The sequence below is a fragment of the Falco rusticolus genome, chromosome 6 (assembly GCF_015220075.1).
Source record: "Falco rusticolus isolate bFalRus1 chromosome 6, bFalRus1.pri, whole genome shotgun sequence".
NCBI lineage: Eukaryota > Metazoa > Chordata > Aves > Falconiformes > Falconidae > Falco > Falco rusticolus.
Window position 1 is genome coordinate 1,665,045 of NC_051192.1, and position 14,447 is coordinate 1,679,491.

At 39.8% G+C, this 14,447-nt stretch overlaps 1 protein-coding gene across 3 annotated transcripts in view; it reads right to left on the minus strand.

Moving 5' to 3' along the window:
* The window catches only part of LOC119149897 (WD repeat containing planar cell polarity effector), a 154,683-nt gene that overhangs the window by 54,069 nt on the left and 86,167 nt on the right, over positions 1–14,447 (minus strand). For all 3 annotated transcript variants that reach the window (XM_037391769.1, XM_037391771.1, XM_037391772.1), the window contains 2 exons: positions 13,011–13,199; positions 10,344–10,467 (listed from right to left, as the gene is read on the minus strand). In XM_037391769.1, the coding sequence (XP_037247666.1) occupies positions 10,344–10,467; positions 13,011–13,199 (313 nt within the window). The remainder of the gene's footprint in view (positions 1–10,343; positions 10,468–13,010; positions 13,200–14,447) is intronic.

A 14,447-nucleotide genomic window follows, 5' to 3' on the forward strand; every position in this document is an offset into this window, starting at 1 on the left:
CCACCCAGTAAACACAGCCGCCCCCCCCCCCCCCCCCCCAACCCTCTCTTCCCTCAACCTCTTACTACTTAGTAACTTCTCAACAGTCTATTTTTATCTTTAAATACAGACACACTCCAACATACTCTTCCAGAGCACTCTGGGCTAAAAACAGGTGTTAATTAAAAATGCTGATAAGAGTCAGTAACACCTGTTGTTTCACATTTATTTTACTCAACCCTGGCTGTTAAATCCTAGCCTTTATTGCATTAATTCACTTCTGCTTTTCTTCTTTTCCAGCTTTATCCCTCTCACTCTGGTGATCATGTAAACTTAACAGTATGTCTTGAAAGCCGGATTTTATTGAGCAAACATATCAGCATGTCTACACACCAAAGACAGCTCTATAACAGAGGCCCAGTATCATTGCTACGGTTAAGGATGAGTTGCTGCCTCTATAATAAATCCCTATTGTATATGTGTGATATCTCTGTAATTTCAAACTGCAGCAGATGGAAATTTAGTATTAAAGTTAAGATGAACAGGCCCTTTTCCTCCTTGACTTTCCATGAGGTACAGGGCCAATTCTCCCTCATGCCTGACAGTGGATAAAATGCGTATTTTTAGTGCTAAGACTTCTCAGAAAAAATATATTAGCTCACTATTTTCTAAAGCTGGCTGCCTACAGATAAACATCTAACTACAAAGTCATGGTGCAGGGCCAAATTTTGAATCACCTGTTGAGTTATGGGTCCATTACGGTATTTTTTTTTGTTGTTGTTTTTGTATTGTTGTATTGACATACAACAAGTAAATGACTTTTTCCATCTAGGTTTGTCAATAGCCAATATTATTTCTTTGTAACAAAATAATGCAGTGGTAATGCTCATAAAATTCCCACACGTAAGAACTCCATCACAGCAAATACAGCCACAGGACAGCCAGGCAAGAAATTCTGCAGAGCTCCGATCGTACAAGTCTTGGCGCATTTTTGAGGGAGCAAATGGAAAACTCAGGCGTATTTTATGCTCATTCTGCACAGCATCATGTGCGAGAACATGAAACGTAAGAATGACCACTTGCTCAGACCAAAGCTACATCTAACCTAACACCGTGCCAACAGCCAGGTGCCTAGAAAGGACACAGGAACAGGGCAAGTGTATGGTGACACTGGCCTAAGCAACTCTCGGGGGTTTGCTGAGCCAGAGGTGGTCTCTGTGTTGGCATTCCTCAGTGAAGTTCTCTTCCCTGAACCTTGCCTTTCAAGTCACATACAGTTTTAACATCCACAACACCCCGTGGTAAGGAGCTTCACATTTTAATTATATGTCGCGTGAAGAATCACTGTATTTTCAAACTGCCGCATGTTAGATTCCCTTGATGACCCTTCGGTTTTGTATTAGAGGAAGCAGTGAGCAGTCATTCACTGTGCTCTTTCTCCCCGATACCCACAATTTAATAGATCTCTATCTCAGTTGCCTCCTCTATAGGCTGAGGAGTTCTAGTCTATTTAGTCATTCCTTTCACTAAAGCTGCTCTATGCCTTTAATCATCCTGGCTGCCCTTCCTAAAGCTTTCTGAGTTTCACTATATCCTTTTACAGATTATGGAACTCCAAAACTACACACAAAATTCAGGTGAACTGAAGTTCACTGTTTTGTTGTCTACTCCTTTTCTAAGAATTCCTGGCATCCAGTTTGCTTTTTGTACTTGTGCCGAACACTGAACTGACTATTCTATAGCTGTAGAGTGATAAGAACAAATTCTTCTTCCAGGATAATGGTGAGCTCAGACTCCATCATTTTATACGTGAAGTTAGGAGTCACCCCCTGCCACGTGCTGCACTTTGAATTTATTTACATTTAACTTTATCTTTAATTTTGACACTATGTCACTGAGTCCTGTGAAGCCCTTTTGCTGTTCTTCACAGCAGGCCCTATCTTTACTAGTCTTAATAATTTGTGTCATTAGCAAATGCTGGTACCTCACTATTTGCTCCTTTGCCAGGCTAATCACGAGTACAGATCTGCTATACTTACAATTTCCATCAGTGACCTCCATTGACAACTGACCGTTTACTCTGTTTCTTACCTTTTAATGACTGACTTATCTATGAAAGGGGAGCTTGCCTCTTATCCTGTGGCAGCTTAGTTTCTTTAAGACATTTTGGTGGGAGACCTTCCAAAAAGGTCTTCAATGGTAAAACTTTCATCACTAGCAGCTGGATATCCATTACTGACATGATTGCTGACATCAAAGAATTCAGAGTTTTGAGACATGACTTGCCTTTACAGAAATCCTGCTGACTCTCTCCCAATACAACGTATTTGCCTGTTCGTCATTTTTTTTTTTTTTTAATATGGTTTCTACTGATTTCACTGGTACAGAGGTTGGACTTACAGGGCTATAGTTCTTCAAGGTCCTTCCAGACTGTGTTTTGAAAACTAACATCACATTTTCCATGTTCCTGCCCTCAGGTGCTAAGGTCATTCTTAGTAAGAGCTTATACACCACAGTGTGTATTTCAGCTATTTTATGTTTGACTACCTTCAGAAATTCTGGATTAATTTTATCTAGTGCCGGTCATGCATTGCTGTTTACCTGTCTACAGTATAACCTCTTTCACCGATACTTCAACACTTATTAATGTAAACTAAGAAATGTCCCCATCCACTCCTATCCTGGCCAACTGGTCAAAAGAGGATTTTTAAAGAGATCTGCATGCCGACCTGCTTTTTGTGTCTCTCTGTAAACCTCTCTTCATGTACTTTTGCTAGTCTTTGAGCCTCTCCCTTTATTACAGAAACTATATCTGAGCATCTAAGATCTGTTAACTGGCCAGTAATAATGTGATACAGGATCTAGACATTTACAGTGCAAAACATTCCATTTATCTTCAAAAGGCTCACCTTTACATGGCTAATTTAAGCTAATCAGGTAGGCTCCTTTTATAGTTAATTGATAGGGATAGACACTGACGTCTGGTTCTTCACGCTTATCTTAGACATCTCCCTTCAATGGGATTACTCATCCTTTGGATGCCCATGTCTTTATACTAACTACAGAGGAAGCTCAGATGAGTGTGTAGGACATCTAAATTCTACATTATTAAATCAGGAGAGGTGAGGTGGACCCCCAAGACACTACATCCAGTTATTGGACAATTGACTGTTGCTGACTTTTGTTCTACACTCGACTTATTGTATCCTTTCCTTAGCAGGCTCTTTGGCTCTGAAGACCCATAAAAGTGAGCTCTGCATTTGAAGATCGGAAGCCTAGGGCTGCCTGAATCTTCAATTAGGTCTTCCTGGAGGGTACTGGGATGGAAGCAGGAGAAGTCAGAAAAACAAAGCTCTTTAGGGAGGAAAACCAAACAATTTTTGCACACAACAAATGGATTACAGATTGCCGAGCTGAGCTCAAGACAGAATATTGCCAGATAGTCCCTGTACAGAAAAGTGAAAGTGTAACGGTGGGCCTCATGAAGACCCTGAAGATGAATGGAGAAAGAGTATCTTGGTAAAGAGATGAGACATGAATCAATCTGGAAAGTCTGCAAGAAAAAAGATGTATCTTAAATTCAGGTTCTTGGTCAGGATCTCAAGAAGAGACTTTTGAGTGTCACTCCAGGAGGAGACAGTATTAGTGACTAGGTGGCGTTGACTGAGATGGCGTAACTGGTGACCTGCAAAGGCTGAGGCTCACTGCAGCTGCTCAAGGGTGGTGATGTGTTGTTAAGAACTTATTCTTGAGCTTTTTTCCATGAATGTGGTATATTTGCACTGTTTCTTGATGTATGCCCAAAGCCCCTCGGATTTCAGGGGAATTGCACAGCTGGTACAGCAGAAAAGAGCCACCTTATGAGGGCAGATTATCAGTTACACAACACAACACAACAATGGTCTCCATGTGGGCTTAGCTTCTGAAAGTAGCAGTATCAAAGTCAGATTAACCAGCAAGTGGGAATAGCCTTGGCACAGACAACATTAGTCCAGTGTAGCTATTCCATGTTCCTTTTTCTAGCGCAGTCCCATGGGCAGGGACGTAGCAGAGAACTGGTGGACTGACAGCACTCTGGGCCACCCAGCAGCCATCTCTTGGTGGCTGTGGGAAACGGTTCCGTATTAGAGCAGCCCCGGGACTGCTCTGAGTGTGTGGGAGGGCCTTTTTCCCATGCTCCAAGCAGTGTCTCCCATCAGGTTCCGCAGAAAATCTTGTCCAAGTCTCTGACAGAATTTCTTGTGGTTTATCTTCATGGGATTTTATTCTCAAGCAACTATGTAATGTCATTTGTTGTCCCCCTCCCTTCCCTGATATTTTGCTCAATACTTCTTACATTGTAATCACCACTAGAGAATTCAATCCTGGAGCCATTCCTATGGCATCAAAGCATCTGACTGAAATTGAAAACTGTTGTGGGGATGGTTCAAGAAAAAAAAAAATCATTAGCAACATAGGACTGAAGCAAAAACCTTCTAAACTTTTCCTGAGATATTTAACCTCTTTAACTACAAAAATAATCTAGTTCCATTAAATAGTTGCCTTTATTTCTTGTTTCTAAAACAGGTCAAGAAGCATGACCAGGGGAATCTTTTCATGTGCAGTTCCATCACAGCAATTGAAATTCTCATTTATCAGTGCCGTGGTAATATGAAAACCTTTGGTTTTGATCGTTTGCACAAGATGACAAAACCTGACTCTTCAAAGTCCTCTCCAGAAGGTGCTACTTTAGTCAGAATGCTGCTACTGAACCTACTCCCATAGAGATGAATTCTGTTCATGTGGCCACCATAGAGAACCTGACTGACATCAGTGGTCATTTTATCTGAAGGCATAATTTAATGCCTAATAGGTTACCTTATGAATATAAAAGACATTCACAGTCCTGAACCATGTCATCATTAATGTTTATACATATTTTGTGACACACTATGTACCAATATAATTATAGATTCTACTTTTAGGGTGCTCTTAAAAAGGATCATAAAAGCTCTTTGCTCACCCTCCCTCAGTTCCATACAGTTGGCAGCAGATGGGATTGGGAACTGTTCCTATGGAATTGAGGCATTTTTTCACCTTTGATTTAGGGCCCTATTTAGGATGGAATACTCACAGCGAATATCTACTTTGCAGATTGCAGTGTAGTGATACGGAAACCTGCTTACCAAGGGGTAGTTAGTACTGCATAAGTGATGTACCTGCAGGGCAAAAGAGCTTTTTTTAGCTTTTCAAAGGCTGTCTTGGACTTAAGTGATAACTGACTGTGTCAAGGCATCATGTCAGGTAGTATAGCAGTACACTTCAGAACTCTCGAATAGTTAAGTGATTCATAAAAATCAGTACTGGATAGAAGATCTCCGCTGATGCTAATGATCACCTACTTTCTGATCTCCTTTATGAGTGTTTATTTACAAAGGAGCTCTATCAAGTTCTGTGTGTAAAGTCATACCACTTTATGAATGTTCTGCCCAACGTGGAGCTAAATTCTTCTTTGCATTTAACCAGTACCATCTTACATTGGACACTGGGAAGAGTACACAACACTTCCGAGAAGATTTGCGAAAGAGCACAAACAGCAACAATAAAAACATAGTGGAAGCTTTCATTTTTGGATTCAGACAAAGGAGAACCTTTCAGCAACCCATCCAAAATTGTACCAGAGAATGTGATCAGAGCTGCACTTTGCTCTTGGAAGAAGCAAGTACACTATCTTGTTATTTACAGCAGAGCTTTGATTTGTGGGGAAATGTATTTGTACTAAGGGAAAAAACCCCAATGACATTCTCTTAATGGAATTACCAGACAGAAAAGTCCAAATGGTTTTGAATCTTCATATTTTTCCATGTTAAAAAAAAGAAAAAGAAAAAAGAAAAAAAAATCCTTTAAACTGCATATTCACAAACACAAGAACAGGATTACAAAGAAGGAAAGGGCACAGCACAAACATGGAGCTGTGGCTGCATTCTAATTCTCCGACTCTTTGCATTTCAGATGTTACTTTCCAGCCCTGCCTTTACCTCCAGCTCATGCTATATTAGCTCCTCACCGTCTCTCTGAGAGAGACAGAAAAATTTCAACAAAACAGAGCAGGCATGTGTTTGTGCCTCTGTGTGTGTCAAACAAACAAGACAATTTCATGCATTAGAAAATATGACAAGTACAATTTACGAATGCTTGATCAGAGTGAAGCAAAGCCATGAGTCACCGATGCCATAGTTAATGAGTGAAAAACGATTCCATCCCCTTCCATGTAGTGTACACGGCTAGATGAGGCTGCTATACAGAGGCAGGCGGTTGTGCAGCCACTCCTCCATTACGCAAATACACTTAGTAGGCAGCGCTCAACAAAAGGGTGGGGGCAAGAAGGTTACAGCTCCCCAAGGCTTCCCAATAAATCCACCTCTGCTCAACATTTTACATAATGATATAACGCATTATATTATTATAAGCAGTGACATCATAATAAAATACCGAAGTGCTACTCAAGTGGCAAGGAACACCTAAGATACATTTCTATACTTGTAATTCAGTTCCTGTATTTTTTAATTATAGATAAGATTTAAAGTGAAAATAATTATTCATTCCATAAATACTGTTGTAATGGATCCCTGGCATATAATTAAGAGGCCTTTAATTTTAATTTTGTATACTGAACGCCTGTTTTTGGAGGTATTCCATATTCTACATTCAGGGCCTATATCTGCAAAGCTCTAAGCTCCTACTTTAGTGGAAGCTGAAGATGCATAGTTTGCAAATTTGAGAACTTAGCTTTTATAACAACAGATACAAATAATATGGCTGCATCAAATATGTTGCAAGGCATTTTCCATTGGTCTAACTGCGATCCGTTTCAATCATGCTGTCAGTGTTCCTTGGCCCACCTCAGGTTGCAGCATCATTTTCTAACCCACCCTTGCAACACAGCCAGTACCAACGCAGCACCTTCTTTCTACAGTGCCCGTCGACAGCTAAAGGAGGGCACCTACCATCTCAGTGTTCAGCATTTTCCAGAAACTGATCTCTTTGATGGTAGAAAAATGTTTAGCCTATAATCTCACCGATAATGTGAAAATGGATGTCTCCAGTTATTTGCAACTGGATATACAACCTTTCAGCCTACAGTAAAGATTAAAATCATTGGCACATGATTATTACTAGGTGAGGATAGCCTTTCTGAAAAGGTAACTGTATTTCTCAATTCTAGTAAATACAGGCACTCACATCTTTAAAAGTACAACAATAACTGGCACCTTTTTGGCAGACTCAGCAGGCAGGTCAAAGATTGTCTCAGCATGTAGAATGAATTAATATTTCTCTCCCAAGAGTGGGTCCTTCTAGAAAAGGCTTAAGGCAGATTGGTGGGGCATTCAAAGGAAAGCTGGAAAGGGGGGGTGAAAACTTTTGTTTATATGAACATTTTTCAGATTTAGATCTAGAAACATTTAAGTGTTTTAATGTTTTAATCTGGTATGAAAGACTCCACCCTTCCCTGTCCATCCCTTACGTGTCTGTCTCCTCTGCAGCCCACCATACACATTAGGATGCTTCCCCCATTTTGCCCTGTACTCCCACTCTGAGCTTTTGTGAGACTCCGTCCGTCCCCACCCCTGCCTTTAGGCCTTCATCCCCAGTTCCTTGTCTTCTACTCATGCCGCTAACCACACTTTCCTCGCTCTTCCTACCCTGCTTCTGGGTCTTCCCCTGTGTGTTTTAGCTCCTTAGCCTCTAGACTGAACTTCTGTGCATCTGCTGCTTGCTTTCTCTGAAGCCCAAAGGAATTGTGGAAGGCCCTACTCTATTCCAAGAAATACTTTTGGAATATCAGCTATACTTAAAGTGTATGTAATTTAGGAAGCACTGCGTTTCCTTCACTTCTTGCTGCAATAGGGTACAAAGTGCTTTTGTCTCCTCATGCTCACAAGAGAGTAACAAATGTCCCCCAGTGCTGCATCAAGTTGGCATTGCCAGTTTACAGTGCTTCTGCATTCAAGTCTTCTTGTTTGGTCATGCAGACACATCTGTGGTAACAAAAATTCACTCTGAAGAGATTCATTAACTATTTGTAACTAGCCTGCAAGTATTTAGTGCTAAACGAGTAAGGGTAAAAAAGCAAATAAATCAAATAACCAGGGTTGAGACAGAGAGCATATAGCGCCCCTAAAATGCAGTCTTCCTGACACCCAGATACAGTTTCTGTCTCTGACAAACGGGTAGTGGGAGGGCTACTCTGTTTTCAGTGTCCTCACAGGCACAGTATGGTGACCTGAAAAGGCAAGAGCATAATTCTCTTCTCACTTTTCCTCCTGTTCTGAACCTACAACTGTAAATGCAGGCTGGCAGAAGCGGCTTGCCTCACTGGCTCTTCACTGATGGATGTAATAGCAGTGGCTGCAACTTTCGCTTGCCCAAAAGAATTAGTGGGCACCGTGCCTCCCTACGATTCTCCTAGACATTGCACCGCGCCTAGATGGCATTCTCTCACCCAGAACCATGGCTTACCATTCCTCCAACAAATCTGTAGCACCCTCTGCTTAGCCTATGTTCAAATCATTCTAGTCACTTAAGAAAACATCTAAAAAGAAATAAACACCAATTAAGGCACAGCCACTTTAGCACACCAAAGATCAGCTCTGAACATTATTTCCTTGCTATCAGATAAATCTCCCATTTTTGAACATTTCATTTTGTACTTAGATTATGTCTTCTCAGATAAGCTTTAAGCATTACCATCTGTTCTGCAGCAATCACATGATCCTATCACTTTGATTCAGTTGAATACAAATCCCTTTGACAATAGGGAAACAGCAAAATAACACACATTTGTTCCAAAAGCTGCCACAACTGTAGATTGTTCAAGGGCTGCTTTACAGTGGACGTAAAAGACATGGGGAGACTCTTACACACCTCCTGTCTGTGCCCCACACTGTCCAGGCAGCATTTTGACACTGAAGCTCCTTGTTTGCTGGGGGGATTGAGTCAGTGTTTCAGCTGTGTGCAGCAGCCGCAAGGGCTGAAAGCTTAGCCAGGGCCCCATGCCTCTGCATGCCTGCTAGCATTTGGAAGCAAATCCTGACTCAGAGGGAATACACCTTTCTCTTGCAGATGTAAAAGCACCATAGTTACACCTCTCAGCGATCTCTGAGGCATTCTTTCCGCATCTGTCCTCTGCAGGCAACTGGCCCACAGCCACTACAGTTGGCCATTGCAGCAACAGATCTTCCCTGCTGGTTTCTAGGAGAAAGGCAAAAGCAGAGTTTGCACCCACTGTTGTGGCCACATCTATTAAGAAAACTCCAGTGAAAGACTGCTGCATATTATGCAGATATTTGGAGCATCCTTCTACTTAGAATAATTTCCCCATTGGAATGGACCTGTTTACCTGAAAAAGGATCCTATTCAGACTCAAAACATAGGAGACATTATAAAACATCTTTCTTTAAGGAATCTTTAAGGACTTTAAGGAATTCTGGAAGGAATCACACATCCCACCATCAAAGTAACTTGCACTTCCTAGCTTTGCATATGCCGGAAATGCATACAATCTGGATGAATCACCAAAAAAAGGTGCACTGTAAGTCTTCTCACTGTGCCCATCTACACTGCTCCTCAACATGGTGTTACAAACATTGTATCATTCAGAAGGTAATTTCTCCTTATTTTCACTCTGCATAATTCTCAGAGGGAATGTTTCAGCTGTATTTGTGGTTGAACTGCTGTATATTGATATTTGTAACTGACTGAATTTTAGGCTATTGATTTATGTTGAAGGAAAAATATAGCAATAAACCAATGCACTATAAATTCTAGCTGAATTTGGTATTATGACTCTTCTAATGTCATATAATTTACAGACAAATTCCATATTTCATTTTCTCTTCTTATTTTAATGGCACTGAGAATTACTGGGATATGAATTTCTGTATGAGAACTGTGAGGGTGAGAATAACAAAATGCTCAGGTTTCAGTGGTGCAAAGACAAAAATGTCTTGGACCATGCACTGTTCATTTGCAGTTTAGCATCTGTTTAAACTCTGTGTTTTCTCCAAGTTTGTAAGCTGTTTCAACAGCTAATCTGCAAGCAGTTGGTGAATATAAATCTCTCAGAAACAAGCTATCTTTTTTCTATCAAGCTAAAAGGGAAAGGCTGATTCATTTTAAGAGTATTGATGACAGAAGAGCTCTGAATAGCATTTTATCTGCAATACTCTACTTGAAAGGAACGAAGTGCAAGTAAAACAAACAGTAACAACGAATGCATTTTTTTCAGGGGTGGTCCTCTTGGAAAATGTTAACCACATTAAAGTAGGTAGTTATTGAAATACGCAATTAATTTTAAGTTGATAGAAGTTGAAACTGTCATTCACCTGAGCAGGTGGTGGAAGAACCTTCTTGCATATCTGCTGATTGGGTCCCTGTACTGCAGCACAGTTGTATCCAAGAGGGGTCTTGTAGGAGCATAAAAGGTTCCAAGGCTTGCCTCAAGCTGTGCTGCGGAGTTCAAACACAGCAGCAATGAAACAAGTCAAACTGTTTCAATTACAACAGGTTGCTCATGTTTGCAGTCAGTCAAATTCCTCAAACACTGATGAAATGTGATGTTGTTATAGGACAGATAAAATTAAAATATGACAGGTTGTACAAACACAAATGTTCCTATAAACTTTCACTTTCAGGCAGAGTTGACAATGACTTTGAGCAACAGAACCTGTCAAAAGGATCAAGAAGTCTATAACACATCAAGTTCTCACCAGCAACATACAATTAAAAGTGACTCGTAAGAGTAGTACAGTTTGAACAAGTTTGTCCAGTAGAGATCAACTCTTGATTAGCTCAAATCATCTTTGTCCTCTTAGGCAGCAAGCAACAAGGAAGTTCAGTTTTTCAGGGATTACTGTGTTAGGTCAGTGGGTGACAGAACCCTTCATGTGATGCCCTTGAGGTCTAAGGAACCTCCTTCAGCCCACAGTTCTTTAAAAATTTTAAATAAAAGGGTCTAGAAACCCTAAGGGTGTGACACTCCTACAGCGTGTTGTAGTGTGAAACAGGATAACCTCCCCTGTAATCAATAAAATAAAGCCCTTTTGTTACAGAAGTTCTCTCCATTTTAAATACTTTCTGACTGTTATACTCCACAGCTGGAGCTCTTAGGTATTTTCCTGCATGTTTTAAATACAAAATTATAAATAATATAAGAAAATACACGGTATACGTTTGTGTCTCACATGCTTAGCCGAATGGAAATTCAATGATCAATACTATTTATGTTATGTGACTTCTGCTTGCAAGTTAACACATAGTACGAGTTCTTACAGGCAGAACAGGGAGAATTTGCTATATATTTGCTATATAGGCTCTCCCTTCAGAGTGAATGTGCAAACTGCTACTGCTAATCAGAATTTTGTGTGGGCTTTAAAAGAAAAATATAACCTATTGTCTCATTAGGCAGACAAAATCTCATTGATTAGCTGTTATTAATGTTTGCTTGAACTAGCATTTCTGTATTTAGTGATAGTGGTTCTTTATTTTCAAGCATAGTTACATTTTATTTTATTAGGCCTGATAGCACTGAATGTGCTAATAGTACTGTGTTAGTAACACTGGCAAACTGTTCCTAAATTAGGTTTTGCATTATCTTAAATCTAGACAGTAAGATAAGTTTAACTTTAAAGATATTTTCTTTCAAAGCAGCAGTCAATTTAGATTAAAATTGAATACAGCAGTATCTCTGCAAAAACAAGCCATACTCCCTTGCCATTGCTGTTTTCTCGACAGCATGTTTTGTACTTCTGAAATATTTCAACGTACATGGAATATGAGTAACTACACGCACAGTTATAGATTCATTAGAGAGCCCAGCTTGATGTTGAAGGTAGAATAAAGATCTCAAAGATAACTGCCCCACTGCTATAAATAAAAGGCCCCACTGGGTTTTGCTAATAAAAAAGAAAACAAATTACCATGCCAAATTTGTTAGGTTCACATAGAATAACTCCTGGACAGAATAAAATTCCATCTGCTGTAAATAGTGTTAGGGAGCTGCATGGGGGGAAACACACAGACATCTATTTATAATGTGCATATTTTTACAAGAGTTTCAAAACCAGCTTTTTTCATGGGTTCTTTTAAAAGCATGTTTTATTTAGAATTGATACACTATGTTTCTAATGCAGAGAGAATTTTTTTTTTAATCAGATCCCCCAAAATGGGACAGCTGATGGCTTGGCAGCGATGTAGGCACCTTGGAGTTTTTCTATCATCAAACACGCATGAATCCTAAGTATTCTTTCTTGCCACAAAAGATGCCTGGTCCCCAGCTGTCTGCCTGCTAGGCTGGAGGATAACACCTTCACTAAATCAAGGCACTTCAAATCCTGAAGTTTATTGAGTCTCAAGATAGACAGCAAATCAAGAGGAAGGCATCACACCAGGCTTCAGCAGAGACAAGGCTGAACCTAAAATTCATCATTTATTGTGAGGGACCCCAGCTACTACTGCAGGGGGCCAGAAGATTACAGTGAGGACAAATGCCATAATCCTAAAGGAGGCAGCAGAGGATAGTGTATTCCCAGCCTTTGGTTCTTGTAATGAAAGAATGACCCTTCAAAAGCACCTTAAAAACCATACTAAAATCTCTTGTCCCTGCTGCAGGAAAAAGTCCCCCCTTAAGTTGGTGCTGTTTCAGCATGAATATGTAACAAATGCTTCAATCCACTAGTCTGTAACATAATACAGTTACAGCATACGTATGTCACATTAAGTCATGACTATACCATATATATATACTAAAATATGCATTATCTTAGTATCACTATTGATACAAACAAACTAAAATGCAATCAACACATTGATCCAGATTTTATTGAAGTGACTTGTCTACATATGACATTTGATTATGAAGTACCATAATCTGGCTGGCTGACTGGATTCTCAATTTTGTCTTCTCTATGCAGCCACTAAATACATTGTCATAATCCACATATGAATTACAAAGACACCACAAAAACACATTAAAAATATAATCAGTCTCTTACCTTCTCTGTCTGGTGTAAGCTTTTGTTTAAGAAGGTGATTGACAATGGCACTCAAGCATATATAGCACTGATGACCCATCGTGTTCCAGTTCATGGTATTCAGGACATTAATTGCCTCATGTATCTGGTCGTAACGAATGTACTGGTGGATGATTTCCACAAGGCCCAGTTGTCCTCTTGTGATCACACCTTTTACAGGAAATATTAAAATCAAAGATAGCGCTATGAGTATGCTAAACAGTAGCTGACTACTTTTCAGCACAGTTAAAAATAACTGCCGTTGGTTAAAATTAGAAAGTTTGAGTTAATGGGTTTCAGTATTAAATTTTTTATGTGAGATAGCTCCTTATTATCTTTGCATATTTAGATTGAGGGTGCTTTGGACAGCAGAGAAAAACCGTCAGTGAATTTCACAATTGCAAGGTGGGCGACTGTGGCCAATAGCCACTGGTGACAACATCACGCAATGAAGTTTGTTTTAAACACAGTAGAAAAAGCTTATTCCCTGTTTATCATTAATGGATTGTAGGTAATCAATTCATGTTCATAGCCCTTCTTCCTGTAGGGAAATACTGCTGGGCAACAAGAAAACCTGGCATTTGTCTCACGCAAACATACCTATGTATACAACTTTACAGCAGCTCAAACTTCAAAGCAAGTTACTCGATTACTCTCCACATTGCAATTGCTCTAGAACTTACTTCTAACTTGGCAAAATTTTCTACATGAAGCGTTTCTTCTGTGAGGGGATATCAGGACAGATATCAACAGCTAGGGACCTTTGAATTACCACTGCACATGAAACCAAGAACAAACTTGCCATAAAGGAAAAAAACACGCAACACATCACTCACTCCATGAGAGCATCAATTATCTACAGCACTCTCTCTCTGAAAAGGAAAAATGAAAAGACTGTCAAAGCTTCTTGACTTGCAGATCTGAACTTCTGAACAGAAAAGGCAACTGAAAAGCTGCAGAAAGTAACATTACTAATTGCCTCTGACTACCCAAATGATCGTGCTACCTAGGCCACGCAAGGGATTTTGGCAGCTCCTGCTTGCTTTGGGTCACTGTGCTAGAGTAATTTATCACTACTGCTCCAGATATTGGAAAGAGATCAGAAAAAATTTCCCGAATAAATTTCCCCTCTCTTTAAATAAAAACATAATATTATTTTTTATGTTCTCCATTTATATTCTGATGTTGTTCGTCAAAGCTACTTTTAAGGAAAAAATTCTGATGAGAAAGGGAACAAGCTAAACCTCGGTATTGTTACAGGATGGCTGGGAAAAAAAAGTCCAACAACAGAGAAAAGCAGACCCGATATACAGAAAACATACCTCACAAAATTCTCATAAATGTAGTTGTGAATATTGTTTGTGATGTAAAATAAGGGAAAAAAAGTAGAGGAAAACTGACTATAGCTCGAGGACAAGT